Source organism: Rattus norvegicus, chromosome 1, assembly GCF_036323735.1.
Source record: "Rattus norvegicus strain BN/NHsdMcwi chromosome 1, GRCr8, whole genome shotgun sequence".
In the NCBI taxonomy this organism is placed as follows: domain Eukaryota; kingdom Metazoa; phylum Chordata; class Mammalia; order Rodentia; family Muridae; genus Rattus; species Rattus norvegicus.
Window position 1 is genome coordinate 156,283,918 of NC_086019.1, and position 27,678 is coordinate 156,311,595.

The 27,678-nt window shown below is 39.7% G+C and overlaps 1 protein-coding gene across 10 annotated transcripts in view; it reads left to right on the forward strand.

Moving 5' to 3' along the window:
- Rab30 (RAB30, member RAS oncogene family) overlaps window positions 1-26,861 on the forward strand; it is a 94,642-nt gene extending 67,781 nt beyond the window's left edge. For 4 of the 10 annotated variants that reach the window (NM_001399387.1, NM_001399386.1, XM_063262746.1 and 1 more), the window contains 4 exon segments: window positions 5,123-5,223; window positions 8,497-8,580; window positions 13,637-13,820; window positions 17,949-26,861. In NM_001399387.1, the coding sequence (NP_001386316.1) occupies window positions 5,131-5,223; window positions 8,497-8,580; window positions 13,637-13,820; window positions 17,949-18,199 (612 nt within the window). In that variant the 5' untranslated portion in view covers window positions 5,123-5,130 and the 3' untranslated portion in view covers window positions 18,200-26,861. 10 annotated transcript variants of the gene reach the window in all.
- The last annotated feature ends 817 nt before the right edge of the window (window positions 26,862-27,678 follow it).

Here is a 27,678-nt window from a genome sequence, read left to right on the forward strand (position 1 = left end):
TATGCTTACATAGAATAAATAAATAAGTCTTTAAAAAAATTCAGGGGGTTGGGGATTTAGCTCAGTGGTTAGAGCGCTTGCCTAGGACGCGCAAGGCCCTGGGTTCGGTCCCCAGCTCCGAAAAAAAAAGAACCAAAAAAAAAAAAATTCAGTAAAGCATTAAAGTTAGTTTCTTATGGAAAGAGTATCTTTTTTTAAAAAAAGATTTATTTATTTTATGTGAGTACACTGTCCCCTCTCTTTAGACACACCAGAAGAGGGCATCAGGTCCCATTACAGATGGTTGTGAGCCACCATGTGGTTGCTGGGAAATGAACTCAGGACCTCTGGAAGAGCAGTCAGTGTTCTTAACCACTGAGCCATCTTTCCAGCTCACTAGAAAGAGTATCTTGACCTTTGATTTGTAGTTTGGTCCAGGTGGTAATCATGTGAGCCAAGGTCGATGGTGACTGGGCCTTTCTTTAATATCATAAGGGTATAATTTGGGCATTCATAGCCTTCCTTTAGGAGCCCAGATTTTCAGGTCTCTGTATTTGTGTGTGAGTGTGTGTGCCCTAGAGTGGCCTATATATATGATTTCTTGCTTTGTTTCCTTGATATCTGGCAAAAATTAGAGTAAGTGTGTCAAACCATCTATGCACAGGCAGCAGATGGAGTCCACTTCCATATTCCAGTTTCTGACTTACGAAGGTGGTGACGCCTGCTCCATATAGCTGCAGGTCCCTCTGCTGTCTTGTGCTCAGAGCTGAGGTTTCATTTCACTGGTTTAGTTTTGAGATAGTTTCTGTATGTAGCCTTGGCTTGCTAAGCTGGAATTCACAGTGTAGACCAGGTTGACCTTGAATTTGTAACAGTTGTCCTGCCTTTGCTTCCCAACCTCTGAGATTACCATGTGCTACCTGCTTTGGGTTTTAACAGCAAAGTTTTAACTGGCATACCATCTCCCTAAGATTTGCTGGGGCTTAGCATTGATTCTACTTTAGGTAGTATGTGTGACCTGAGTTGTCACAAGCCACAGAACAGACACACCACCACCATCGCCGCCGCCGCTGCTGCCAACACCACTGCCGCCGCCGCCGCCGCCGCCTCCACCACCACCACCACCGCCGCCGCCGCCGCCGCCGCCGCCGCCGCCGCCGCCGCCGCCGCCGCCGCCGCCACCACCACCACCACCACCTCCAAGCCTGACTTCTGAAACATAACTCAGGGCTTTTGTGAAAGTTCCAACGTCAATGCCTTTCCTTCTGGTCACTGTGAATCCTGCTGGTTGGCTGCTGTGATTTTCTGAAAGGAGCCTGTGAAATAGAAGTAGCTGGACCTGGGGACAGACCAATGAGCCAGGTCTGTCTGTTCAATGTGAATTCCTGTGTTGAAAATGTACAGAAACTGCCCAAATTCATGCTATCTTCAAGAGGGAAGTGCTTTCTGGTAGGCTTTGCTTTTTCTGTATGTTGTTGAATAAATCTATCTCATATATATATATATATATATATATATATATATATGATTTCTGGAACAGTCCTTTGTGTTCATCTCAGATGTGATAAATCCTATTTTCTATAAAAAAAATCGAAGACTGTCTTAGGGTTTCATTGCATTAAAGAGACACCATGACAAGGCAACTTTTATAAAGGACATTATATCTGAACACCTGAAACTGGCTTACAGTTTCAGAGGTTCAGTCCATTATCATCATGGCAGGAAGAATGGGAGCATCCAGGCAAACATGGTGCTGGAGGAGAGCTCTACATCTTGATCCAAGGCATCGAGAAGGAGAGACTGTCTTCTGCAGGTAGCTAGGAGGAGGCTCCTTTCCTCGCTGGGTAGAGCTTGAGCATCGGAGCCTCAAAGCCCACCCCCACAATGATCCCCTCCAACAAGGCCACACCTATTCCAACAAGGCCACACCTATTCCAACAAGGCCACACCTCCTAATAGTGCTACTTCCCGTGGGCTAAGTATTCAAACCACAACAAAGACTCACGTAAGAAGTGCGAAGTGCCTAGCCTTCATTTTTCAGTTCATCCCGTTCTTCTTCTTCTTTTTTTTTTAAAGAAATACAAATCAAAGAAATTTATTAGTATTGACAAAAATACATAATACAAAAAACAAAACACAACACAACAGAAACGGAACTGGAAACCCACACCAGCTGGCCACATGCCTAATAGTGGCATCACACAGCGCTTAATTCATCAGGACCCATCCCATTCTTCTGGAGCTCTTCCCGTGCCCCAGGCCTGGTGAAAGTCGCCATTGGGCAACTGAGCTAAGGTTGAACTGGACTCGCAGCTCCTCTAGTAATGAACTATAGGAGCTCAGTACTTCCTTATTTATGATTTAGAAACTTAATTTATAAAAAAATTAAAACTAAGGGTACATTAAATCTGCTGTTCTATGGACCATCAAAAAATGACATTCTTAAGTGGTTTTAGAGAAAAAAGTATTAAAAAAGAAGTAATGCATCTGTCTTAAAAATTCATATTAGTACATGTCTCACCAGGGACACTAGATGAAGGAGATAAAGGAATAATATTTTAAAGTACTGACAATGTAATTATCAGGTTTCAGTTGAATATAATTCATGATATTTTTCTTACTTAACTTTTCTTGTGCCTTCATATCTTTATCTGCCAAGTTAAAAATGTCAACAGTGTGTGCTTCATAGGACTGTTGTGTGGTTAAATAGTTAGTGTTGTGAGATGGTGGGAATGAGGGAGAGCATGGTGACGAAGATGTTTGTCACAGGACCAGCCAGACACAGTGTGTGCACATTGGGAGTTTTTGCTGAGAGCTGTGGAGGACTATAGGCAAATACACATAGTTAATATAAAAAATTACATATGGAACTGCCTAAGAGGAAGAAGGCATTATGGAAATAGAAATCGGAGGGGCCCAGGCCTCTCTCTGGCCAGAGAAACCTACCAAAGGATGTGATGCCTCAGTTGAGCTCTAAAGCAGAAGTGAGAGTGAGCTGGGTTGGGGGAGGTAGCAGGAGGATATGGCTCTTATTCCAGGCAGAAGGCTTGAGGAGAAAAGCAGACCTGGCTGTGGTGTTTGGAAGCTGGGGGAAAGCAGTGCACCTTGTGGGGGTTGTGAGGAGGTGGTGAGACATGATTAGCAATAGAGACAGAAAGCAGACGATGGGGAACCCGAGAATGATCTTAAGGAGTTGGCTTTACGAAGACCAAGAACTGTCCCGAGACCTCTGATTTTGTTAGCCATTCCAATCCCATGATACCATGGTATGTCTTCATATTGTTAGTAGGGAATACAGTCATTTAGCCCAAAGGCACAGACTGAGGAAATGCAGCTGTCAGGATTTGAACCTTGGTCTCTTTGGTTCTTACAGTTAGAATTCTTTTGATCATTGATGACTTTTAAACCTGAAGTCTGGCTGTGTATGATTTGGGGCTAACCTTTCTATCTTTCAACTTCAGTTTTCTCAGATTACATTAATACTATTAGTATTAGCTTCATGGAAAATGAGAAAATGTACATAAGAGGCCAACTGTAGTGCAAGTTGTAGATCTCATATTCTTGCACAGAGAGGTGCACTTCCTTCACAGTTCCAGTGACATGAGACAGACTCCTGTGAGCAGCTGCCTACGTGCTTACTTGGTTGTCAGCCGTCTTTCAAAGACTGTAGAAGTACGTACACAAATCACCCTACATGACAGGTCCAGTTCATTGCCTTCTCTACCTGCAGTCCTGTTGTCACTGAGGCTTAGGTCTCCTCACTCACTCACTTTCCTAGAACCCTTCTCTCCAGGACTCACTGGTTGTTGTTCTCCCTCCAGAGTATATCCAGCTTGTTCTGCCTAGGACACAATAATGTTCAGCTCTTAGCTAGAATTATTCTTGAACTTGTCTGTCTGTTGTTTGAGATACAATTTCCTTATGTAGCTGTTTGGCTTCAAAGTCGACGTTGCTCCTGCCTCAGCCTCCTGACTGATGAGATTGTTACTTTGTAGTTGTTATTTAAGCTCTCTCGTGTTGGTTTTAGGGGCAGATGTTTCTAGGTGATAGATAAATGGTAAAGGAACCAGTCAGGTTATTCTTTTTTCTCATTAGAATGGGGCTTGGTGAGCACCAAGCTCTATGGGAGGCATTTTGTTTTGTTCTGTCTGTTTTTAATCTTGACAAGCATCCTCTAAGTTTCATAATGGTAGCATTTTTCTTAGCACAACTGGAGAAGCAAATGTCTACATCTAAGCACTATGCCCTTTAATTGCTTCTTTCAGTCTACAGAGTAGACATTTACTAAGTGTGACTCTGTTCTAGGGCTAGGAAATAGAGGTGAGAGCCATTGTCCCTTTCCTTAAGGATAAGGCAGACATTTGAACAAGTAAATGTGCATAGCAAGCAAAGTGCTGGGATGGAGGAATGGTGGAAACGTGTCAGTTTCTAGTTATCACGATTTGAAGACCAGTGAAAGATTCAGTGACAATGAGAGGCTTGCACTGGACTTTCAGTAGGAAGACATCCCAAGTTGAGGAGAGGATATAGCTCATGGCCATTAGAAGTCAGGTGCCATCAGAGGCCATTTAGCACCAGCATGGCTGGTAGCAGGTAGCTAGAAAAGGGGTAGTGGGAGGAGGGCAAGATGATTGCCCAGTAGTAGGATCCCCAAGAACAGAACTTGTATGAGACCGAAGGGCCTTTTATGATTGTCTCCCTTTTCCTGGTTTCCCAGTGGCTATCATTTTCTTCCCCAAGAGGAACACAAAGCCTATTAACTGTCTTAATCTCTGAAAGGCTCTTGTCTCTCCCTACTTGTCTGCACTCTTAGTTATTTAGCCTGGCTATTGACTTTCCACACAAAAGGAAAAACACACGTTATCACTTGAAAACCCGTGACCTGACTGCTTGGAGGAGCGAAGGTTACCAGGTGAAAGGACACTGGGTATCATTTGCTTTCTGTAGCACGAGATAGCTGGGGAGAATGAAGTCCATCTGCCAGCAAACACCTATGTTCCTCTTTCGCTGGCTACGTCACCAGAGAGGAGCCTTAAATTGCCCTGCAAATGAGTTAGCCCTCTTGTTCCTGTGGCGCAGGGGCTGGTGCAGCCTGAGTTCTGGGGAAGCTTGGGCTCTTACTGTTGTCTGTGTTTGCTTGCAGCTGTGTAAATGAGTATGGAAGATTATGATTTCCTGTTCAAAATTGTTTTAATCGGCAACGCTGGAGTGGGAAAGACGTGCCTAGTCCGACGATTCACTCAGGTAAGGGGATCTGGAATCCAGGGTTGGGTTTGTTTGTCTCATCTGTTTTATAGTGACCATCTTCTAGGTGGGTGACTGGACTCAGTGCCAACCTCTAGCTATAGGCTCCTTTTTCTTCTTTCTTTCTTTCTTCCCTTCTTTCTTTCTTTCTTTTCTTTCCTTTTTTTGAGACAGGGTTCCTCTGCGTAACCCTGGCTGTCCTGGAACTCACTCTGGAGACCAGACTGACCTTGAAACTCAGAGGTCTGTCAGCCTCTGCCTCCCAAATGCTAGGATTAAAGGCTGCACTACCACCATGCAGTAGACTGCGAGTTGTTAAGGCACCCTTTGAAAGCTCCATTGAGTTTTATAGCCCAAGGTTTTCTAAATTGCCTAAGGGAGAATGGAACTGAGGTCTTTTCCCACATCTCCTCTTGCTTCCTCTTACAAGAGGGTCAGGTGGTTTTGTTTTCAGTGTGCAGTATCAAAAATAGATTTGGGTAAAAAATAGATCAGTAGTTCACAATCATCTCAAGGTGGAAACACATTAAGTTGTGTATTAAACTGAGTCCAAATATTCATTTTTAAAAAGTCCCAATGCAGATTAAACCTCAAGTTTCCTGCCTGTGTCTGTTCTCATCCAAAAAACAGAGTGAATTCTCTTGGTTCTCTGCTTATCTAAGTCTCTTAAGTAGGACTAAGCTGAAGGAAGTGAAGAGTGGAACTGAATGTACACGTCCCCTCTCAGGGTGGCCTCTTGAAAAATCACTGGCCACAATTATGTAGTGGTTTTTATACAGAAAGTAGTGAAAAATCACCCTGAAGTTGATTTTGTTTCTCACTGAAACTCAATGATGCCCTTTCCTGGATCATCATGCATATAGCATGATCTTGTTGACAGGCACCTTGGGGACATACAGATGAGCTCTTTTAAGGCTTAAGATGACTTGGGGCCATGGAAAGAGCAGAGGCTCAAGGTCTTTTACCCAGGTGCTAGTTAGTCCTGACTCTGCTGCCCCCAGCCCTTGCCAGCCCTCCCCACTGCACCAGTCTGTGGAAAACTGAATGACAGATTGGGCAACACAAACATAGGGTTTACAGTTGCTGGGACTGTCAGTTTTTCCCATGCGGAGTAACTGTAGACAAGTGCCTGAATTTTCACCAAGTTTTGGTCTGATGAAATTGAAAATCTAAAGTTCACCAGTGTCAGGAATTCAATCAGCTATCACAGGGAGATACTGGAGACTCCAGCTGCTTTTCCATCCGCTATCCTTGGCAGTCAGTCTTAACTGCTTCTGTAAGGAGGACTTGCCTACATATTTTACAAGGAGAAAGGTTTTGTTTTTAGTGTGTAATTAGTGTTTGCTTGATTGTTTCTTTTCACTGAGAGGTCACTTAGAGATTATCAGTCCAGTCCTCTCATACAGATCCAGAGGGACCCAGTGACATGCTTATGATCTTGAAGCATGTAGCAAAAGCCAAGACCCTCATCTCCTGCTTCTTGACCTAGTAATCTCTCCATAGTTTTATAACCTCTGGGGCTGCACTCCTTAAATTCCTGAGATAAACCCTGCCATGAAGGATGAAAGGGTTCTGTTTTGTTTTGTTTTTTGCTTTTGATCAGTATTTTACCCACAAGCATGTTTTCTTCTTATTTTTCTTTTCTGCCTACTTTTTATCTCTCTATCCCTTCAATTCTCCCTGAAGTTCACATTTCACAGGACAGGGCTGGCTATGTTTTTGTTATGTCGAAAGCAGTTAATGTGAACTGAATTCATCTGGTTTTGAGACATGGAGGTTTGGGGAGCAAAGTGGGGAGGGGGACACTGGGAAGGATTTAAAAAAAATATTTTGGCATTTGTGAGCCTGCAAACAGCTGGAGCTATAAACCTGAAGCTTGGCAGACTTCTGCTTGAACCATGCCAAAACAGAGAATTGATTCAGTATTTGTAAACAGAGTTATGAATGTTTATATTTACATCCTTTGCAGATTTGCAACGAAGCTTTTGCTTTTGGTTTGAATCTCAGTGTACTGAGTTCAAACTTTAATTAAGGGACTCTCTTGTTAGGGAATGGATTTAATTAAAGATGCCCCAGTCTTAGCTGAAGAACTAATAAAGTCCCTTTTACTTTATTCCTGGAATTCTGCAATCTGAAAAGGGAAGAGACTAGGTAAAGATGTTTTACTAGGTAAAGATGTTTTTCTCGGTAGAAGTCCTTGCAACCCCAACCCTCTCCCTAAGCTTATAGAAGGCATGAGACAGTAAACTGCATTTTTGCTAATGTCCCTATTCTCTTGAAACTGTTATGCTTCCAGTTTAAGGTAGAGCAATTTTCTTTTATTTCATGCTTAAAACAACCACAGCCTCAATGATTGTGAGGCCTAGAGCGGGAGAGTGGTCTGTCTGGGCTCACCTGCCGCCTCCTGTTCTGATGCTGCTGCTTCTACTCACTTCTCGGTGCCACACATCTGGACTGTGTGTGATTGTCTGTGTGTGAGTGTCTGTCTGCAGTGTGTGTGATTGTGTGTGTGTGTGTTTGTGTGTATCTGTCTGGATTTATAAGTGTTCCCATCTGGACTGTGTATAATTGTGTGTGTGTGTGTGTGTGTGTGTGTCTAGACTGTGTCAATTGTGTGTTTGAGTCCAATTGTGTAGTATGTATATGTGTGTGACTGTCTGGATTGTATAATTGTAAGTGTTCCCATCTGGACTGTGTATAATTGTGTGTGTGTGTATGTGTGTGTGTGTGTGTGTGTCTGGACTGTGTTAATTGTGTGTTTGAGTCCAATTGTGTAGTATGTATATGTGTGTATATCTGGACTGTGTGTGATTGTGTGTGTGTCTGTGTTTGTGCTATAGTGTACCTCAGGCTGGTGACCATCCTGAGGGCCCAGGAAACCCCAGAAGCTTTGTGTCTTTCTCTTCTCATTCTGTAGCAGAAGTCCTCCACACTTCATTTTCCTGTTTGTTTTTAACCAGTCTTACCTTTCTTCCCCAGCCTGACAATACTGACGTCGTTCTAGTGACTCATTCCCCCCCAGTCTTATTCATTTGTCTGAGTTTTCTGTTTTGAAGCCAGCATGGCTCACTGCCCCTTCCAGACTTTCTCTCCTCATGTTTGGCCGTTCCTTTCTGTGTTTGCTTCTGTCAGCCTTTCTCTCCAGTTCCCTCCCTGTTCTCTGGAAACAGTGAGTCCTAACAATTACCTCAGTCAAAGCTGATTGGGGAGTGAGGAGAGTCCACATAATTGGAAGATGTGCTTAAATGTTACTTGCCATTATTTCTTCCTTAGGGTCTTTTCCCCCCAGGTCAAGGAGCCACAATTGGAGTTGATTTTATGATTAAGACAGTGGAGATTAATGGTGAGAAAGTGAAGGTAAGAAGCTAACTAATAACAGTAACGCTTTGATGGATTCTCTAAGAGTTTAGGGGAAGTAGTACAGGCATGTTTTCATAACATTTATTAAATTGCTTCATTCAAACCCACATTGAAAACAATGTACTGGGGCGGAACTCGGCTGGCAGAATACTTGCCTAGCATGCAAGAAGGTCTGGATCAAACCATCATCACCACAGGGAGCTAAGGTGCAGCACTGCTTACCTATGATCTGGACTAGGGTCAGGTGGACTAATAGGAGGCTCAGGTCACCCTTAACTTAGCACGTTGGAGGCCAGCCCAGCTTACCTGAGAACCTATCTTAAAAGAAAAGAGAGGGCTCAGGTCACCCTTAACTTAGCACGTTGGAGGCCAGCCCAGCTTACCTGAGAACCTATCTTAAAAGAAAAGAGAGGGCTGGAGAGATGGCTCAGTGGTTAAGAGCACTGGCTGCTTTTCCAGAGGTCCTGAGTTCAAATCCTAGCAACCACATGGTGGCTCACAACCATCTGTAATAGGATCTGCGCCCTCTTCTGGTGTATCTGAAGACAGCAACAGTGTACTCATAAATATGAAATAAATAAATATAAAAAAAATGAGAAAGAAATTATATAAAATCAATGTAGGGATGGTATACGAAGATGGTGAGAAAAATTTTCCCGTCATACTAGAAGTGATGTGAAAACAAAGTAGGAATTTCTTTTTGAATTTCAAAGTTGGGCCAAAAAATTTCTATTCTAACTAAAAGGCCTATTTGGGAAAGCCTTCTGATCCTCACATTTTACGGAAGGTAGTGTGGGTAATTCAGCCACATGAATTTCTTATTAAAATTATCCTGTCTCCCACTATACCTTTATCTTAGAACTCCCTATGTCTAAGAAAGGACCTTTGAACACTACTTTGTATTCCACTTGGTGGCTTCTAGATGGCAGGACAAACAAGGGCTGACATGTGGCTCCTCCTGTCCAGATGAGAGACAGGAACCTTCTTTTTCTCTTTTTGTCTTGACTCTTTAAAATGGTTCCCTACCATAGAGATGTCTATGCTAAGTACAATGGTGAAGAGAAGCTGGGATACTGGAAGATATAAGCAGGCTCTAAAATCTACATAAATACCAACTAGAAGGTCAGAAAATCTATCTGAAATGAAGAGGAAGGGCTAGGGTCTGGGGCTAGAAGACAGGGGACTGGAGACAGGAGCAGGCTGAAGAGATATTGACAGGAAGAACCTTTTATAGTTTTATTCTAGAGGAGGCAGTTGCCAACCTAAGGAATCAAGAAAGGATAACTACATTTTCATGAGTTCCTCTCCTAGACATGAATTTCCATTTGCATATGTCCTTGTGAGTTCATTTGTTTGACCTGAAATGTTGGTGCCGACTATGTACTTGGCTTGCACCAAGAACAAGGGAAAATAAGGAATGGTCCCATGGTTACACAACAGGCTCTTCTCCACTCATGACTTTCAAGCTTAGGCCGTCCATTTATTTCATTTTCAAAAACAATGGCTTCATTTTTAAATATTTATTTTTATTAATTTGGGTCCCTCTGTATATGTATGTGTTTGTACATGAGCATGGCATGCATGTAAAGGTCAAAGAACAAGCTGTAAGGGTTCTTTCTTTCCATCATGTGGTATCTGGGGATCAGACTTGGCCCTTCCCAATGAGGCATTTTGTTAGTCCTGACCTCATTTTTAAGTGCTTATTACATGACTGAAATTCCATCTTTTTTGGCATTGGACTCCACCACAAGACCACAGGCTCTCCAAGAGCAGGGGTTCTTTCTTACTCATCTTTATATTCACAGCTTAATTGCTGCCATTAATACCTCTTTAGACTTCTAACAGCTCATAAGAAATGAGTTGGCTAGTCAAGTTCAAGCTGCCTGTGATTTATTTCTAACCCAACATGTTGAATGATATATAAAAACAGAAAAGGAAACTATGCACAAGAAAAAAAAAAAGCATGTTGCCTGTGGGTCTCCAGCCTTACCCATTGGCTTTTCAGTCTATCACAAATTAATGAGTAACAAAGAAAAATGTAAAATCAGCCTATTTTTTAAACTACAGGGTTTTCTTTTGTTCCTATTTATTTATTTACTTTATGCATGAGTACTCTATCTGCATGTACACCTGCATGCCAAAGAAGGTATCGGATCCCATTATAGATGGTTGTGAGCCACAGTGTCATTCCAGTGCTCTTAACTGCTGAGCCATCTCTCCAACCCCAGCCTATTGTTTTTTTTTTCTTAACTTTAGACTGATTATAATGGGAGAGGTTTTTGTTTGTTTGTTTGTTTGTTTGTTTGTTTGTTTTGAGATAGGGTTTCTTTGTGTACCCTTTGTTCTCCTGGAACTATGTTGACCAGGCTGGCCTTGAACTCACTGAGATCTGCCTGCCTCTGCCTCCCCAGTGCTGTGATTAAAGGTTTATTCTTTTGATGATTTGTCTGTCCATCTTGTGTTACGGTTGATGCTTACTGCAGAGCTCCTTGGTAGGTGAAGGAAGCCTCACTGGCCTTTGGAACTTACTGATACCTAGCTCTAATAGCATTTGGTCTGAGACCTTTCAAACTCTACTCATCTAAGAAGAGGTAATCAGTTTGTCCTTTGTGATTCCACAGTCCTATATTACATTACATCTTGTTAACCATCATTCAACTGTGCCCACTACATACTATGTAAGGAAGGAAACAGGTAGGAAGTAAAAGAGACAACCTTAGTCCTCTGAGAATTCTGTCCATGAGAGAAGACAGCATGGCAAACTAATGACAAGACATTGCTGTGATAGTGAGGCGAGAGCAGTGCAGTAAGAAGGCAGGTGAGCAGTGTAGTAACCCTGTGCTATAGGTGAGAGTGGCAAGGGAATTCATGGCTGCAGTGTTGAGGACCCATTGACAGAGGATAGACGACCATTTGTAGACACTCTGTTGTTCTGGTTCCTCTTTGAGTGGACATTGTTAATTAGTTGTAGATTTTAGTTCTTTGAAGACCCTGATGTCTCAGATCAAGGGTTGTGTTTTATTTATCTTCTATCTTGTACTTACAAAGGATCAAAAGAGACAAATGGATTATACAGAAAGATGATGAAATTAATTTGAGCAATAGATGATGGAATATAAGCATCCTTAATAACCAATTCTCAGGCTAGACACAGGCAGCCCTCTATGAGAAGGTGACATATATCTTGGCAAGGCCATACAATCACTACATTTGAAAATATTTTGATACTTAAAGCAGATGTTCCGAGATGTTCCAGTCCTGACTGACAGCATCTAAATCCAATCAAAAGAGTTGTGGAGGCTGAATGGGGCTTTAAAACAATAGTCTGCTATTCTAAGGCACGTCTTGGCAGAAGGGAACCATGGCCCTACTTTGAGGCAGAGAAGAGAAATAGCTTTTGTTCCAGTACAAAATGTCATGTGTATGTTTGGATTTAGCACACACAGACTTTATATTATCAAAGAGCTCCTGCAACTTCAAATCAAAGGAGAACGTGTGTGCTCGCTCCCAATGTAGGCTACTGGTCACTACTCAGTGTCTTCAGCTAAACTCTATGGGGTTAGAGTGACACCAAGTGACTGCTAGATGTAGATGTCCATTAAAATGAGCTTGCAATGGCAAAACCACCAGGGTATGCCAGACTGAGTTCTGATCTGCGAACAGAAGATGTGGAGTCTGGGGTCCAGCTTTGTGGGTAGCTGGGTAGAAGAAACAATTTTTATTAAACTTCCCTACCTCACTCACTGGGAAGGGGTAAAGAATAATTGAGACCATCAGTTAAAAACAAACATTTGTTTTTTGTCCTGGGCGCACTGTTTGTGGTAAGCAAAACAGGTAACTTTGTTATAAAGCATTAAATCAAGTAGGCCAGACAGGCATTAACCAATTATTTCAAATATGTGATTAAGATATGCCACTGATTAAGATATGCCGTGGGAGAAATAATACAAAGTACTGCCAGGAAGACTGGGGACAGATGTGTGTGGGGGCGGGGTGGGGGTGGGGAGAGGTTCTAGAAGCCCTTAACCTGAGTAGTATGGAGGTTAGTTTACCTGTGACCGCTGGAGTTTACGCTTAGGAGGGAAGCTCTTGGTGATATTCTTATCTCCCCAAACTCTCGACTCGATATTTACAGTTGTGTCTAGAGAAGGGGCCTCTCCTTTGTTGTGTGATCTGTGCAGAGAGGTTGAGAGAGATTTGGGAAGGATTTTTCCTTCTTTCTTAGTTAAAACAAATTTGCTAGGTTTAGAAATAATAGATGACTTATTAAACCCCATTAAGATCTATCTATCTATCTATCTATCTATCTATCTATCTATCTATCTATCTATCATCTATCTAAACAAGTAGAGTCCAAACAGATTGAGGGACCTAAAGTCACAGAGCCTAGTTGTGTGGGAGAGGGGCATGACCTTAGTAATGCTACCCTTTCTATTTTCATTAACAGTAATAATGTCGGTATAGTCACTAGAATTTTAAACTGGAAAAGTTGGAAGTTAAGGAGGTTGTATTTTTGTTCTCTTGGTTGCTGACTGAAATGCCAGTGACCACTACTTGCTGTCTATTGCAATACATGTGTTCCCAGCTTATGGGCAAGAACACAGAGTCCATAGTGAATGTAGAATTGTCTGAGACACTGATCAAGTTAATAGATTAGTTTGCTGATGAGGGAAGGGTAGTATAAAAATATTTACCTTATTGGGTTATTGTGAAGACTGAATTATTATATATAAAATGAATAGAATAGAGCTTGGAACATGATAATGTATAATAGAATTTGGGTTTTTTTCCTCCAGAATAAAGAAAGAATTCTTAAACAAGAAAGGAAGCAAGTAAACAAACCATCAAACAAAAACAGGAAAGATAATAAACACTTTTCCCAAACTAGAACACTTGATAGCACTTGATAGCAACTTGATAGCAAAACATACTTTTCAGGCCAGAAAACAACCATGAAATTGTTTGTGTGATGTTCTCATTTCTGAGCTCTAGCAAGGCTGTGCTCTTTTTGTGTGTGTTTTTCCAAGCTGATCCCTGTCTTATGCCTCTGCAGTTACAGATCTGGGACACAGCAGGTCAAGAGAGATTTCGCTCCATCACCCAAAGTTACTACCGAAGCGCCAATGCCTTGATCCTTACCTATGACATCACCTGTGAGGAATCCTTCCGCTGCCTGCCCGAGTGGTTGCGGGAGATAGAACAGTATGCTAGCAATAAGGTCATCACTGTGTTAGTGGGTAAGTAAGGGCGAATGAGGAAGGACATTGGTTCAAGTGCATCGGAAAATTTATGATCATTTAATGCTAATGTGTTGGTGCCTTCCAAGAATATCGCATATTGTTACCTGAGTTATGTAGTCAACATTCAGTTATAGAACTGAGAACATGAAATTAGTTCTACCCCATAGTGATCATTTAGAAAATAAACAAAAATATTGCTGATTTTCCTATCAGTGTAGGTGAAATAGTTATAAGATGGTGCTGCTGGTGTAAAAGTAAAAGAAATCTTTCATGTTGGTGAGGAAATCCTATTGAAGCAGTTTTTATTTTTTAAACTTACTTTGGTAAATTTTTTCTTTTAATTTATGCTAACTTCAGACATCCCTCCTGTGTTTCAGAAATCCATTAAGGGAAATGCTGCAGTTTGTTTCATCCTGTAGGAGGAAGGAGGCTATTTAATGTGGGAGAAACCCAGAAAATAACCCTTGATTTTCTATGGTGACAAATGCACTCATTAAAAGTGGAATCACAGGGGCCTGGGGATGACTGAGTTGGTAAAGTGTTTGCTGCACAAGCATGAGTACCCAAGTTAGATACTTGGTTCCCAAGGAAAACCTAGGTGTGGTAGCCCTTGCTTATAATCTCACAGAAGGCTGAATAGGTGGACCCCTGAGCATGGGTAGCCAGCCTAGTGTAATCATGGAGTCCTAGGCCTTCCTAAGAGACTGTTACAAAAACTCCAAAACACAACCAAGGTGGAATGCATCTGAAGAACAAGTTTGACCTTTGGTCTTCAAGTGCATGTTTGTGTATACACACATGTGTACACACACACACACATGTACACACACATACATGCATTTGATTGCTATAAAATGAATCATATAATTATAAACTGTTCTAGTAATGATAGAAAAGGAGCATCAACTACCTACTTGTTAAAATATTTTCTTACTCGGAAGGAATTTTGCTGTATAGTCTCATGACTTGAATTTTAGAAATATTGAAAACTACAGAAAGCATCATTAATCATTAGCATAATTACAAATTATGGCTAACAGTAAGCTGAACAAACATTTTATTATTTTTTTCTTTTACTGAAACTTGATTTTTTTCACATACTATATCTTGATTATAGTTTTTCCTCCCTTTACTCTTCCCAGTTTCTCCCTATCTCCACTCCTATCTGAATGGACATACCATTTCTGTCTCCTCAGTAAAATAAACAGGCTTCTACAGAATAATAAAAGAAAATGAGATAAAATAAAAACTAACACTTTGGAGTATGACAAGATAAGCAGAAGAAAAAGAGTCCAAGAGGAGGCACAAGAATCAGAAATCCATTCTTCTGCACACTCAGAAATCCTATAAGGGGGCTAAATTTTAGATGAGCAAATTCATGCTGAGATAATTCTGGGTCAGACATCAGAACGTAAGGTCGAATCCCCACACTGTGTAGTAGTCCTCTCTACTTTTCTCCAGGCTGCTGGGGAAGGACCTGCCTCTTTAGAGCTGGCACTCAGGCCCAGTCCTGAAAACCCTCATGCCAACGATGGACTTTGGCCATGGAATATTTGAAAGCTCCTCACTCTGGACTGCCCTTTTATTTCACAGAAAACCCTCAAGAAGCTGGGTCAAAGCATTCCTGGTGGGCGTTCTAAATAAGGCAGGCAGAGGAAGACTTGAAGAGAGATAAGAAGGATTAGGTCCTCATCACAGACCTCCTGGAAACAGGGTCTTAGTCTGTGCTCTGGCCGCCCTGGAGCTTACTATGTAGACCAGGCTGGCCTTGAACTCACAGATCTGCCAGGGTCAGGATTAAAAGTGTGCATCACCTTGACTGGCCTTTTAGTCTCTTTTTGTTCAGTAGATTCCAGTAGATTTGTAATGAGTTGGTTTCCTAGGCTCTTTCAAAACTAACCATTAAAATTCATTTGTTTAGGGTTTTTTGTTATTGTTTTTGAGACAGGATTTCCCTGTGTAACAGAGCCCTGGTTGTCTTGGACTCATATTGTAGACTAGACTGGCATTGAACTCACAGATATCCACCTGACTCTGCCTCTTGAGTGCTGGGATTAAAGGAATGTGCCACCACACCCAACTCATTTTTTTTATTTATTTATTTATTTATTTATTTATATTTATTTATTTATATTTATTTATTTATTTATTTATTTATTTATTTATTTTAAAGTCTCTCCCCTAAACTTTCCTTTTTTTTTTAAATTTATTTATTTAATGTATGTGAGTACACTGTAGCTGTGTTCAGACACACCAGAAGAGGGCATCAGATCTCATTACAGATGGTTGTGAGCCACCATGTGATTGCTGGGATTTGAATCCAGGTCCTCTGGAAGAGCGGTCAGTGCTCTTAACTGCTGAGCCATCTCTCCAGCCCCATTTTTATTTTTAATATGCTGAGGACTTCTGAATTCAAATGTTCAATCAGTGTGTTTTAATCCTGTGCAATCATTATTGCCCAAGTTCCTATTATTCATCATTGACATGGGAAGCTTCTTCAAATGAGCTCCCAAATCCTTTGGAATTAATCCAGGCGACTTTGAGACAATTTTTCCATTCTCTGATATGACAAATATTCATGTATATCATTTAATGCCCCACATCTACAACTGATGATGTTGTCAAGAGGTGATATTTCTTTTTAATGTTGAGATATAATTAGAAACCCCAGCCTTAGTGTTGGAGTCATCTTTACTTGTAGGCCACCATTTCTAACCTTTAGTATTGAAAGCCCATATGTATTCATGCACATGGTAAATTGTATTGCTTTATTAGGTTCAGACTTACAGTACCATCTTAAGCTACACGTGGCACCCTGTTCACTTAGACAGACTCAGGACAGTTCACCTGACTTGATGGGGCATCAGGCCCCATAGTCTACTTGGCAGGCTTGGACGACCCAGGTATCAAGAAACAAAGTTCACTGTGACCAATACAAGAGATTTCCTGGCCTAGATGCCTCTGTGTCCCACAGGACAGCTCCATGATCATAACGGACAAAATTTTTCCAATGCTGAATCTGCAGTCAAGAATTTCCAGTGTTATGACTGTCTACTAAGGTATTTATAACTCATACACAGAGTAATTTATGAACTGGATCGTTTAAACAGTGTTACCAGATAGCATAGTTGATTTTTGTCAGCCTACCTGGAAAAAGGAGTAGAAAACTTTAAAAAGATAAAATATACCCTGAGTTAATCATACAGATACTTAGATTTATATTTTAAAACTTTAAAAATTTTATCTTAATATCTTAATATCATTGATCTCATACCTGTATTTCATCTTTCTCATGTCTAAAATCCCAGTTCCAAGTGGTACCAACATAGTGACTTGCTTTATCCCTTAATACACACATAGCAGACTCATAATCCCAACACCACCTCTGCCATTGACAATATGATCACTGAATGAGTTCAAGACTTTGTCCTTAAACTTTCTTTTGTCCTTAGTATGCACAGCTAAGGATGCACGGATAAATCATGTTTTAAATTCAATTGAAATCATTGTTATGTACTTAAACCACCATATGACAAACATGTTTAATATTTTCAGGTTACTTTAAAATTTTAATTTTGTATTAATTACAGAATTGTATTGTTTAATTATGTTAAATGAGATTCTTAAGTCATATGAAAGCAGAATATGATCAGAGAGGTCTGGTTTCCACCCCTGTGCTCTCTACTTTTCTCTTTCTGGGCGACCACTGCCTTTTAAATTACAATCTTGTTTTATTATTTTCTTAAAATGTAAGCAAAATGGAATTTCCCTATAGTTCTTATGTAGACAGTTGCAGACTATACTTTTTTCTACTTCCTTTGCTTATTATATTCTCAATTCATGGCTCTGTAGAATAGTCTCCACTGCTTTTACCTTTACTGAGTCGGATACTTGTGTGCATGGATTGCAATTTATGCAAGTAATTTGGCTTGTTTCCAGTCTTTGCCATTACTAATGGTACTTGAACATGACGCTGAAATGAACAATCCTGCAATTGTGGTCATATTTACTGTGCTTTACTTGCTCTTCTGTTTGATCAACTTCAGGTCTGGAATTGAATCGTGATGCTTCCTGGCCGAAACAAAGTCAAGTGACGATTCTTTCTTTGATTTACCATTGTTACAGGCAACAAGATTGACCTGGCTGAAAGGAGAGAGGTCTCCCAACAGAGAGCAGAAGAGTTCTCAGAGGCTCAGGACATGTATTACTTGGAGACTTCAGCCAAGGAGTCTGACAATGTGGAGAAACTCTTCCTTGACTTAGCATGTCGACTCATCAGTGAAGCCAGACAGAACACACTGGTGAACAATGTATCGTCACCCTTACCTGGAGAGGGGAAAAGCATCAGCTATTTGACTTGTTGTAATTTCAACTAAAGGCTGAGGCAAAGAGAATCAAAGGGAATCAGTAGTTGCCTTGGTGGGCCGAATGTTGCTAGGGAATCTGGCAATGACTATGGCTCCCGCTCTTGGACCTTCTGACTCCTGTAGGCTCCAGAGCTTACCAAGCATGCAGGCCAAGGGCCTTGACTGCAGGCCAGCATTAGCAGAACACATAATGGTTTCACCCTTTTGCAGTCTGGCGTTGGAGCAAGGAGAGAATTGCACTAAGCGCTCCATGATCTGCAGAGCATGTTGCTTTTGTTTTGAAAAAAGCAAGTAAAATGCATTCCTGAACACAGAGCAGGGGTCGTGTACTGTAGGAATCCTTCTGTGTGTCAGTGGGCGCATGAGGGGCTGTTCTCCAGGCTTCAGTGGTAATCTGGTGCCCATGGATTTCTTGTCTACCAGGTAAACCAAAACTGGAAAGGCCAAGTACTGTCTCTGTAGTACTTACTGATGACCCCATGGAGATTTTGAAAAGTGTTATTTCTTTTGTTCACAAGCACTTTCAAAACCTTTGGGATATAAAAATGGGAACTCTTCTCATGACCAACAGTAGAAATTATTGTTTAATAATATATACAAGCTCCATGACTCTTTTTGGTGCTAATGATTATGCTATTTCACAGACCAAACGTTTTGGTACATTGATACCCTTAGATGTATTACCTAAAAATAAAAAGAGAATGGGGGAAATCCATGAGTCAGCAGTCTTTTTCAGTCTCATTACCACCTTTTCTGGGATGGGTTTGGATATGAGAAGCCCCTTTTCTTTCATATTCTTGAAATTTATTAACTTTCTTCTATTCTTCCACACTTTTCCTGCCCTTCAGGTCAATCAAAGTTTTAAAAATGGGGAAAATATAAACGACAACATTCTAGTAAAGAATATTAGTTGTAAGACACGTTGAGTAGCATGAGAAAACAGAGCAGATATGACCAAAATACTGTGGACTATGGACTGGCTGCAGAGCAGGCTTCCAGACAGCGCAGCTCTCTTTAACAGGCCACGCCTTTTCCTTTCTGGAACTATCCTTGGATAGACCAAGGTTTAGGATTTTGTAGACATTTTTAGTATAATAAGTGAGAATAGCAACAGATTAAAAGTCTCACAGACCATTTTTATATCTTCAATAAACTTAGGAAAGTGCAGCTCAGGAAGCAGGCTGAGCTGTCCTTTCTTGTCTTATGTCAATGTTGATCTCAGATTCATGACCATACATTTCTCTTTATCTTTTCTTGCCCTTAGTCTCCCCTTAGAGCTTTCCTTTCCCCACTCCTTCTTTTTCTCTTTCCTTCCCATACTGGTATGCATGTGTTACTGGACATCTCCAGCTCAGATGGAGGCATAGATGCCTTTACTTAGCCAATTTTACCACAGGACTCAAACTGGAAGACATGTTGCTAAGTGAGTTCCTGTTTCTTCAGTGCCATGTTTTGATACTTTCCAATTTGTTCAGTGTCATAGATGCAAATTACGAAAGGAAGTCTGTGTGCTCTTGGTGTTGTCAGGTGTTGCTGTAGCCTGCTGTACAGCATAACTGAGCATGAATCACTGAATGAGGATATGGTGTGGAATTCCACTGTTGGTATTGATGTTACAATCTTGGACCTGGCATGTCACTCTTGGAAAGCTACTGAATTACAAACCAATGAGTCAACACGGCAGGACATTGATAACACATTTCTAGCATTTCTAGCAGATTCCATAATGTCCAATCTTTTTTACATGTGACTGCATGTATTATTACCAGTCATTGGTATTGTGATTGGCTCATTATGCTTTTCTTGATTCTATAGGAAAGAAAAAGACTTCCTAAAAGTTTGAACTATCTTTCTTTTATACAGGAAGGAGACAAAACATCACTTTAATGAAAATAAAAATCATTTATAATTAACCTTTGCTTAATAGCCAGCAACCAAAGGCATCAGAAGATAAACTAATCAAGGTTACAAAAAAAATGTATCTTTCTACTGTGAATGTCCCTAAATTTAGATTTATTACTTTTCTTTATGGCAAAATTCTGATCTCCTCAGCATAAGATGACTCAGCCTTGTCTCACAGCAGTGTGTTAAAAATAACGTTGCTTTGTGAACTTTAAGGGCTTTGTTAGATTGGACTAATTTAGCTCCAGAATAACAGCTTTTGGGGTCACATTTATGTTATTATTCTCATTCCTTTGGGCTTATAGCGCCCCCATCTGCCTCTTCCAGTTTAGAAGCTGCTCAGAAAGCTCTGCTCCAGGTCCATCTTGCCCTGGGTCTCTGAGGAAGTCATACTCACCAATCCTTGGCCCATTAGTGTGGACACTTGAGAAGCGAGAAGCTGGCCCCTTACATGCCACCGTTCTGTAAATTTAAGATTAGGCCTTTTGACTATTTGTTCAGTGATGTATCTCAAGTTTGAGAAGTCCTTGACAATATTTTAGGTGCAATAAATATCAGTTGAATAAATGATTCAGTGCCAAGAGTTTTGTTTGTTTGTTATTTTTAAGTGAAAGTCCTTGAAGTGGTTCTTGAGAAAGAATCATTTCCATCTAGGGCAGAACATAAATATTATTTTGCCTAATAATCTTATTGCCAGGGCAATATTTGCTCAGATAAGCCTCCTTTACATAAAATTATTTATTGGTGAAAAACCTCCAAGATTTAGTTTCCTGTAATGTTGTTCAACTGGTCCTGACAAGGCCATCTCTCCTCCCATTTATAATATGACATTTTTTTCTTTCTTTCAATAAAATTATTAAATATGTGGCCACCTTGTGTAGTTTCCAATGAAAATACATGTTCAGGTTATAGAGTCATGCTTGGAAAAGATCTATGGAATCATAGTTTTCTGATATGGCCAATCATAGACTGTTTCCTCAAAGAACTTTGTGGTTTCTCCTTTTCCTACACAGAGCTGTTTTCCTTTGTATTCTTTCATTAGGTCTGTTGGGTTATATTAATATTTAATTATATAGAGCCAATCATCATTTGTATAGATTTCAAAGGTTACATCATTGGCTTTTTCTGGCTTTCATTCCCTCTCCCCACCCATAGTTTAGTCATTTTTTATGTCAACATCTTTCCCTAAGTGGAAAGACAATAACTAAAAATGAAACTGAAATGTATTAGCATTATACTATGTCAGGTTTTGATTTTGAAATTATTAAGAAACCACTGATCAAAACAAGATGTTTGGACTAATATGATTCAAAGCAGTGAGGCTCTATGGAGGGAGGAAGGAGGCAGATTTCTTCCTCTTCTCTTCATCAAAGTGTGCCTAGAAGGACCCTAGTGTTAGATCAGGGATTTGCCAGTCTACTCTTTGAGCTATCCCACAATATCAACTTCACTTAGACTAATTCTGAAAAACAGCAGTTACAAATCGCTTTGAACTTCATTTTTATCCCCATGTATCATACCAGTGGCCTTAAAGACAAGGACAGTTCTAAGTCTTAGTCCTCCAGCATGCTGTGCATCTCATGACCATATTTACTATTAGGGATCACAGTCTTAACTTCGGAAAGCAGTTGTAGGTGTGGACTTCTTTTCTTAAAGAATGTTTAACAGCAATGGATTACTTTCTTCCTTCAACCATGGTCTTGACAGGTGTGTTTGAAATCTTGTTCTCTGACAAGATATATTCCACATAAGCAGTTATTGTTAAACATTAAATAAAGTAGATCTTCTTTGGGATTTTTGTCCCTGTGGCACGAGTTTATCTCTGTGTGAAAGGCTAGGTGACTTTCTTTCCCTTACACTGTACAACCTCGGAATATTGGCTTATGATAGTGTCCCTCCAGGTCCGTCATAATTGTTGAGTGATATCGATGCTACTTCATCTCCTTCCTAAGTCACAGGATGTTCATGTTATAATTCCTCTGGGGAGACACTCTTTTCTTTACTCTTTGTCTTTTTTTTAAATCAGACCTCAGTCTGTAGCTCCAGAAATCAGGCTGGCATAGAAATCACAATGTAGTTCAGGCTGGCTTTGAACTCATGGTAATTCTCTTACTTTAGTCTTTCTATGATTAATGAGCCACCATGGTTAACTCTTTGAAACTGAAAACAAATGGAAGGATAACTAGCTTGGTAAGTGAATTTACACAAGATAGTTGAAGATTATTCGGAGGACTTTTGTTTGACATGGCATAGAGAGGAATATAAAAAAGACCCGACAGGGGGTTGGGGATTTAGCTCAGTGGTAGAGCGCTTGCCTAGCGAGCGCAAGGCCCTGGGTTCGGTCCCCAGCTCCGAAAAAAAGAAAAAAGAAAAAAAGAAAAAAAAAAAAGACCCGACAATTCAAAGAGAGAATGAAGCCTATCACACTCAAGCCATAGAGACACAGATTAGGCTGTGTTGGAGAGAATTTCACGAAAAATTGGAGCCCTCTATAGCAGCTGCCTTTCTGTCAAGCAAACTGAGCAAAGAAGATGTGGTGAGGACCTAGTGTTGATAGGATTGGCCCAGATGTTCTATTAACTCAGAATCCTAAACTGCAGTACATCTTCTTATGCTCAATTAAATATAAGTTGACCAACAGTTAACGATATTTTTTAAAGGGCATTATATTCTGTCACAGCCTTCTGTCACAGGAAAAGGTTGGGACACATGTCCTTACACCGAGACGCTGATCTGCCATTATGCCCTAAACTAAAAACTTTTGTTAGTCCCTGTTGAAATCAAACTGGCTTCCAGGTTAAAAATGGAAGAAGTATCATTTAGGCAGAGGTTATATGAAATCATGGAAATTATTCATCTCATTTGGCCTAATAAACAATGCAGTCTTTTCAGAATGTTAGAAGTGGTTTAGCACAGGAAAACCCTCCATTAGCGAATCCCCAGTAGTTCAGTGTTCATGAGAGGACAGGAGGGTCACAGACAGAAAGGCCTCCTTAAGATTTGCCTTTGGAAGTCTCAAATGACATTTGTTGTTTCCCCAATTTTGGAGAAAGTGAGTTTAAAAGATGAAGGCCAATTCGCTTCATATACAAAGTAAAGTGCATGCACAAAGTACAAAACAGGTCTTTAACTTGAAAATAAAAAAACAATATTTGCTCATTAAAATTTATGAGCCAAATGATTCCAGTTATAAAACTGCTTGCACCCTTTCCAGTCTGATGGTGGCTCTTATTTAGTTTTTAGAAAAGGAAAGCATTGCTCTTGAATTGATATGGGGTGAAACACTTGAATTTCGTGAGACTTTCTCTGACTCCCTTGGGTAAGAAATCAGAATATAAAGGCAAGTTCTGCTTTGACCACATCAAGTGTATGAGGTAAAATTCTTTCCCCACTGATTTAAAGAAGAATGGCAGATGCTGAGCCGTATTCGGATGAAATTCTTGGTCAGTGGTGACTGATACCTCAGACAATGATATAGAGAGGTATAAAGGTCGGGCACTGGTTGGCTGTGGGCAGCCCTACAATATAAAAGTTACTTGGGGGTTTAGGCAAAGTTTGAACAGGAGTTTTTTTCATCTGTGAGATGGACCTGTTAGGAATGAGATAAACTGAAAATATGTTGCTTGGCAAATAGGAAGGACTCAAATATTAGGGTTTTTGTTTGTTTGTTTGTTTGTTTGTTTTTGTTTTCTCTCTTCCTAGTGAAGAATAGACTTTGGAAGTTGGAGCAGTGACATATGACTTAAGTCTTAGGTACTTAGGAAACTGACGTGGGAAATAAGACAACATAGGGAGACTCCATCTTAAGACTTTAAGAAATGATTTGGGTCAGTCTGTTATAAAGAATTCCATTTCTCTGAGGGTTGCTTTAAAGGAAGCATCTGGTTTGATTTGCTCTTAGATGTCAGTCACCCATTTCTTTCCATACATCTTGAGAGACATTTTGTCTCCATAGACGATTCCAGGGTTGTAAACTCCTTATTATCAGGAAACTTTCTCTTAGAACTGAAATACCTCACAGTGCAATACAAACCTCTTATTGATTTCATTCTCCATGGGAAGAAAATGGCTTGGTTGTTATCTGTAAGGGGTCACATGTGCTGTCCATTATTGCCCATTGTCTATTTGAAAACTTAAGTCATAAAAGTGTGTTAAGGTGTTTATCCTTATCCTCTTGGTGAACATCAGGACAGTCATTGATTAACTCTTAATTTCTTAATTGGGATCAGATTTAGATAATCCTACTGTTGATTTGTTCTTAATTACCCATGCATTTCTCCCTTTATTAATAATGTACAATGGATATCCAAGTAAGACTAATTCTGGTTCTGTGGCTCTTCTCCATCTATAGGTAGAAATGATATCATAAATCCCAGTTATGTGATCTGCTTTTAGAATTTAATTCCATATACAACATTATTGGATGAATGTATTACTAATACTCTAAATGTTTTTATCTCCCTTTCTATGTGTGTGCTACAAGTTTGAAATAAAAATTAGGGTACTACCTAATAGAGCAAAAATTCATATGCACATAAGAAAAGAATCTCGTTAGAATAATTCACTAGTTGATGAATGGCACTTAGCTTTTGTTTAAGATTACACAGTTATGCCTGTGTTAAGTAATAATAATAAACTTGATAAAGCCCTCTGAAAAACAGCTGCTAAGCATACTGCTTCTGGAATGTAGTCATTAGGAGTAAATATTCTCATGTTCTATACAATTACAGAATGTTAGTGGAAGTTTATTGTAGACTATTTGACAATGAATGTCCATTGATTTACTAAATGAATTTTTTAAAGTAATTTTATCCTTTTTAGGGCTGATGGGGACTTTCAGGTCCCTGACATAAAATGTTTTAAATGATTGGAATGCTGGCTTCTACCTTTACTCATTGGAGTGGCATTAGACATGCCAGATGTTAGCACTCCTTTGATGGTAAATGAGATACACAAATCTTTCTCAAGTAGTGCATGAGCAAAGTCGCTGTTTTCAGAAAAGAAAAAAAAATTCTGCTAAAAATGTCAACTAATAAAGAACTAAGACAAGAATTGAAGAAAGTGTGCCCTGTATGTTACTGCACACACTGTAAAGCATGACTTTCAGCATAAGGATGACATACGATGCAAAATAGTTCATTCTGGAAATCTCCTCAGCTAATTCAAATATTTGTAGAAGCTGCTTTGTGGAGACTTAGAAAATCCCTTATTTTCTTTTCTCTCCATTAAAACACTAATATTTTATACAGTTTCAGCAAACAAGTTTGTCAGTAGATTTTATGAACTCAGTTCCTTGTATATGGCTACTGGCTTTATGCATAGGATCTCAGTAAACTACACACACATATATATCACTATATAAATCCTAATCATCTACTTTAATAGCTCTTGGTTTTAAATGTGATATGCAGATATAACCATACCATATATATCTTGTGTCCATGTATTGGGTTTACTTAACAAAAAGGCCGTTATACATATAAGCCATTGGTAACCTGCATATAATTAGTTCAAAACATTGTGTAGAAAGATGATTTATAAAAAATTTAGTCCAGTTTCAAAAGGGGGACAAAGAATGAGGAACTCAAAATGAAAACATTTTTAAGTAAAATTGTATCTTTAAAATTTTCAGATAATCACACACAGTAATTTGCCCCTCTGAAGTATAAAATTCAGTGTTTTTAGTATACTCAATATACTGTACATTGTCACTACTGTCTAACTTGGGAATATGTCATTCCTCAAAGGCTCTGTATCCATCAGCAGCCAAACCTCCTCCTTCCCCAGCATCTGGGAACAATCCATCTGCTCTCTGTCTATGGATTTGCCTTTCATATAAATATTAGACAATGTGTGGCCTCTTGTGCCTGGCTTCTGTTAAGGTTTTCAAGACTCATCTGTGTGGTAGCATGAATCAGTATTTTTTTTATGGCTAAGTAATATTCTAGAGTGTGTGTGTGTGTGTGTGTGTGTGTGAGAGAGAGAGAGAGAGAGAGAGAGAGAGAGAGAGAGAGAGAGAGAGAGAGAGAGCTGAGAGAGAGAGATTTTATTTGTGAATTAATCAAATTTTGGACATTTACATTGTTTCTACTTTCTGGCTAGTAAAAGTAATGCTGCTAGAACATTTATGTAATTTTTGTATGTAGTCATGGTTTATTTCACATCTGCAAAAACAGATTAACAAATCAAGTAATTTGTATTTATTTAAATAGAATCTTTTAAAGTCCTGCTTGGAGAATAAAACTTATGATCTTGATTAAAGTGTTCAGTCGGACTCTAGAATAATGCCTGTCAGGTATGTCTGTAAGGATATTTTTGTGAGGATGTCATTTTGATATGGTTATCAGTTTCATGAGGGCTCCTTCAGTCCTTGAAATTAGACTGTCATCATTGAGAATTTTAAAGTGCTCTGCATTTCTTTAAAGACAGCTATCAGTCATACTGGAGAGGGCACTCATTAAATTTTGTAGGATCGTTCAGTCAATGAGGGAACATTTTAAAGGTATGGTTTCTTGCATTTTAACTATCTCAACATTTGCATATTCCTTCTTGGAGAAAAGATCATCCAAGCCTACTGACTGTTGTAGTTTAAGTTTTTATTATTAAGAAGTAATTCATAATGAGAGCAAAAGTGTCAAGAATGTATTCTGTGTGCAAAGAATGAATGTATTTAACAAAATCTTTTTATTTGTAATGATTTTTTTTAAATTGACTGGAAATTGATTTCCCATGTACTTGTACATAAATAAACATTTCCTGTTGCCCCCAATTGGAGATTATATACCATGTCGATATGTCAAAACTGAATCATCTCAGGTACACTGGAATGTGCCCTGCCTGGAGGGCTCTAGATCTTTTGGGTTTGAGTGTTAATTTCTGTAGCTGGCAGACCTTTGACAAAACATTGAACATTTTCTATGTTTTTTCTCCTTTATGATAGAGCCGAAATTAGATCACTGTTAAATTTTCCTTAGGTTAGAACACTAAGATTGCCCTGTTCAATTCAGATGCAAAAATCATCTATGTTAATTACTGATGATTACTGAGAAAGTTACTTTATCCTATGATGCATTAGATGGTAACCAGAAGTATAAACTGTATTCCTGTCTCGTGTGACATTAGAGTTATATTTTTCAACCTTTAATTTTTTTCAACTTCAAAATATGGGTATCTCTTTAAGTTTAGCTTAAGTGTAGCCAAACACATCACATAGTTCTGAAGAGATATCACTTAAGATGTTATCCTACACAGTTCAAAATGGGAGTACTTATTATTAGTGAGGCATCCATCCATTTGTTTGCATGCTCACCATTTATGGAGGCCTGACACTTATGCTATGGTGTGCTTACAGATAGGAACCTAGCATGACTGCTGCCCTCAAGCATCTGAAAGAGTCAGATGCAGATACTTACACCCAACCAGTGGTCAGAAGCCGGGGACTCCCATATACCTGTTGAATTAGGAAAAATCTGGAAGAAGCTGAGGAGGAGGAGGGCAACCCCATAGGAAGACCAGCAGTCTCAACTAACCTGGACCCCTGAGATCTCTCAGACACTGAGCTACCAACCAGGCAGCATACTCCAGAT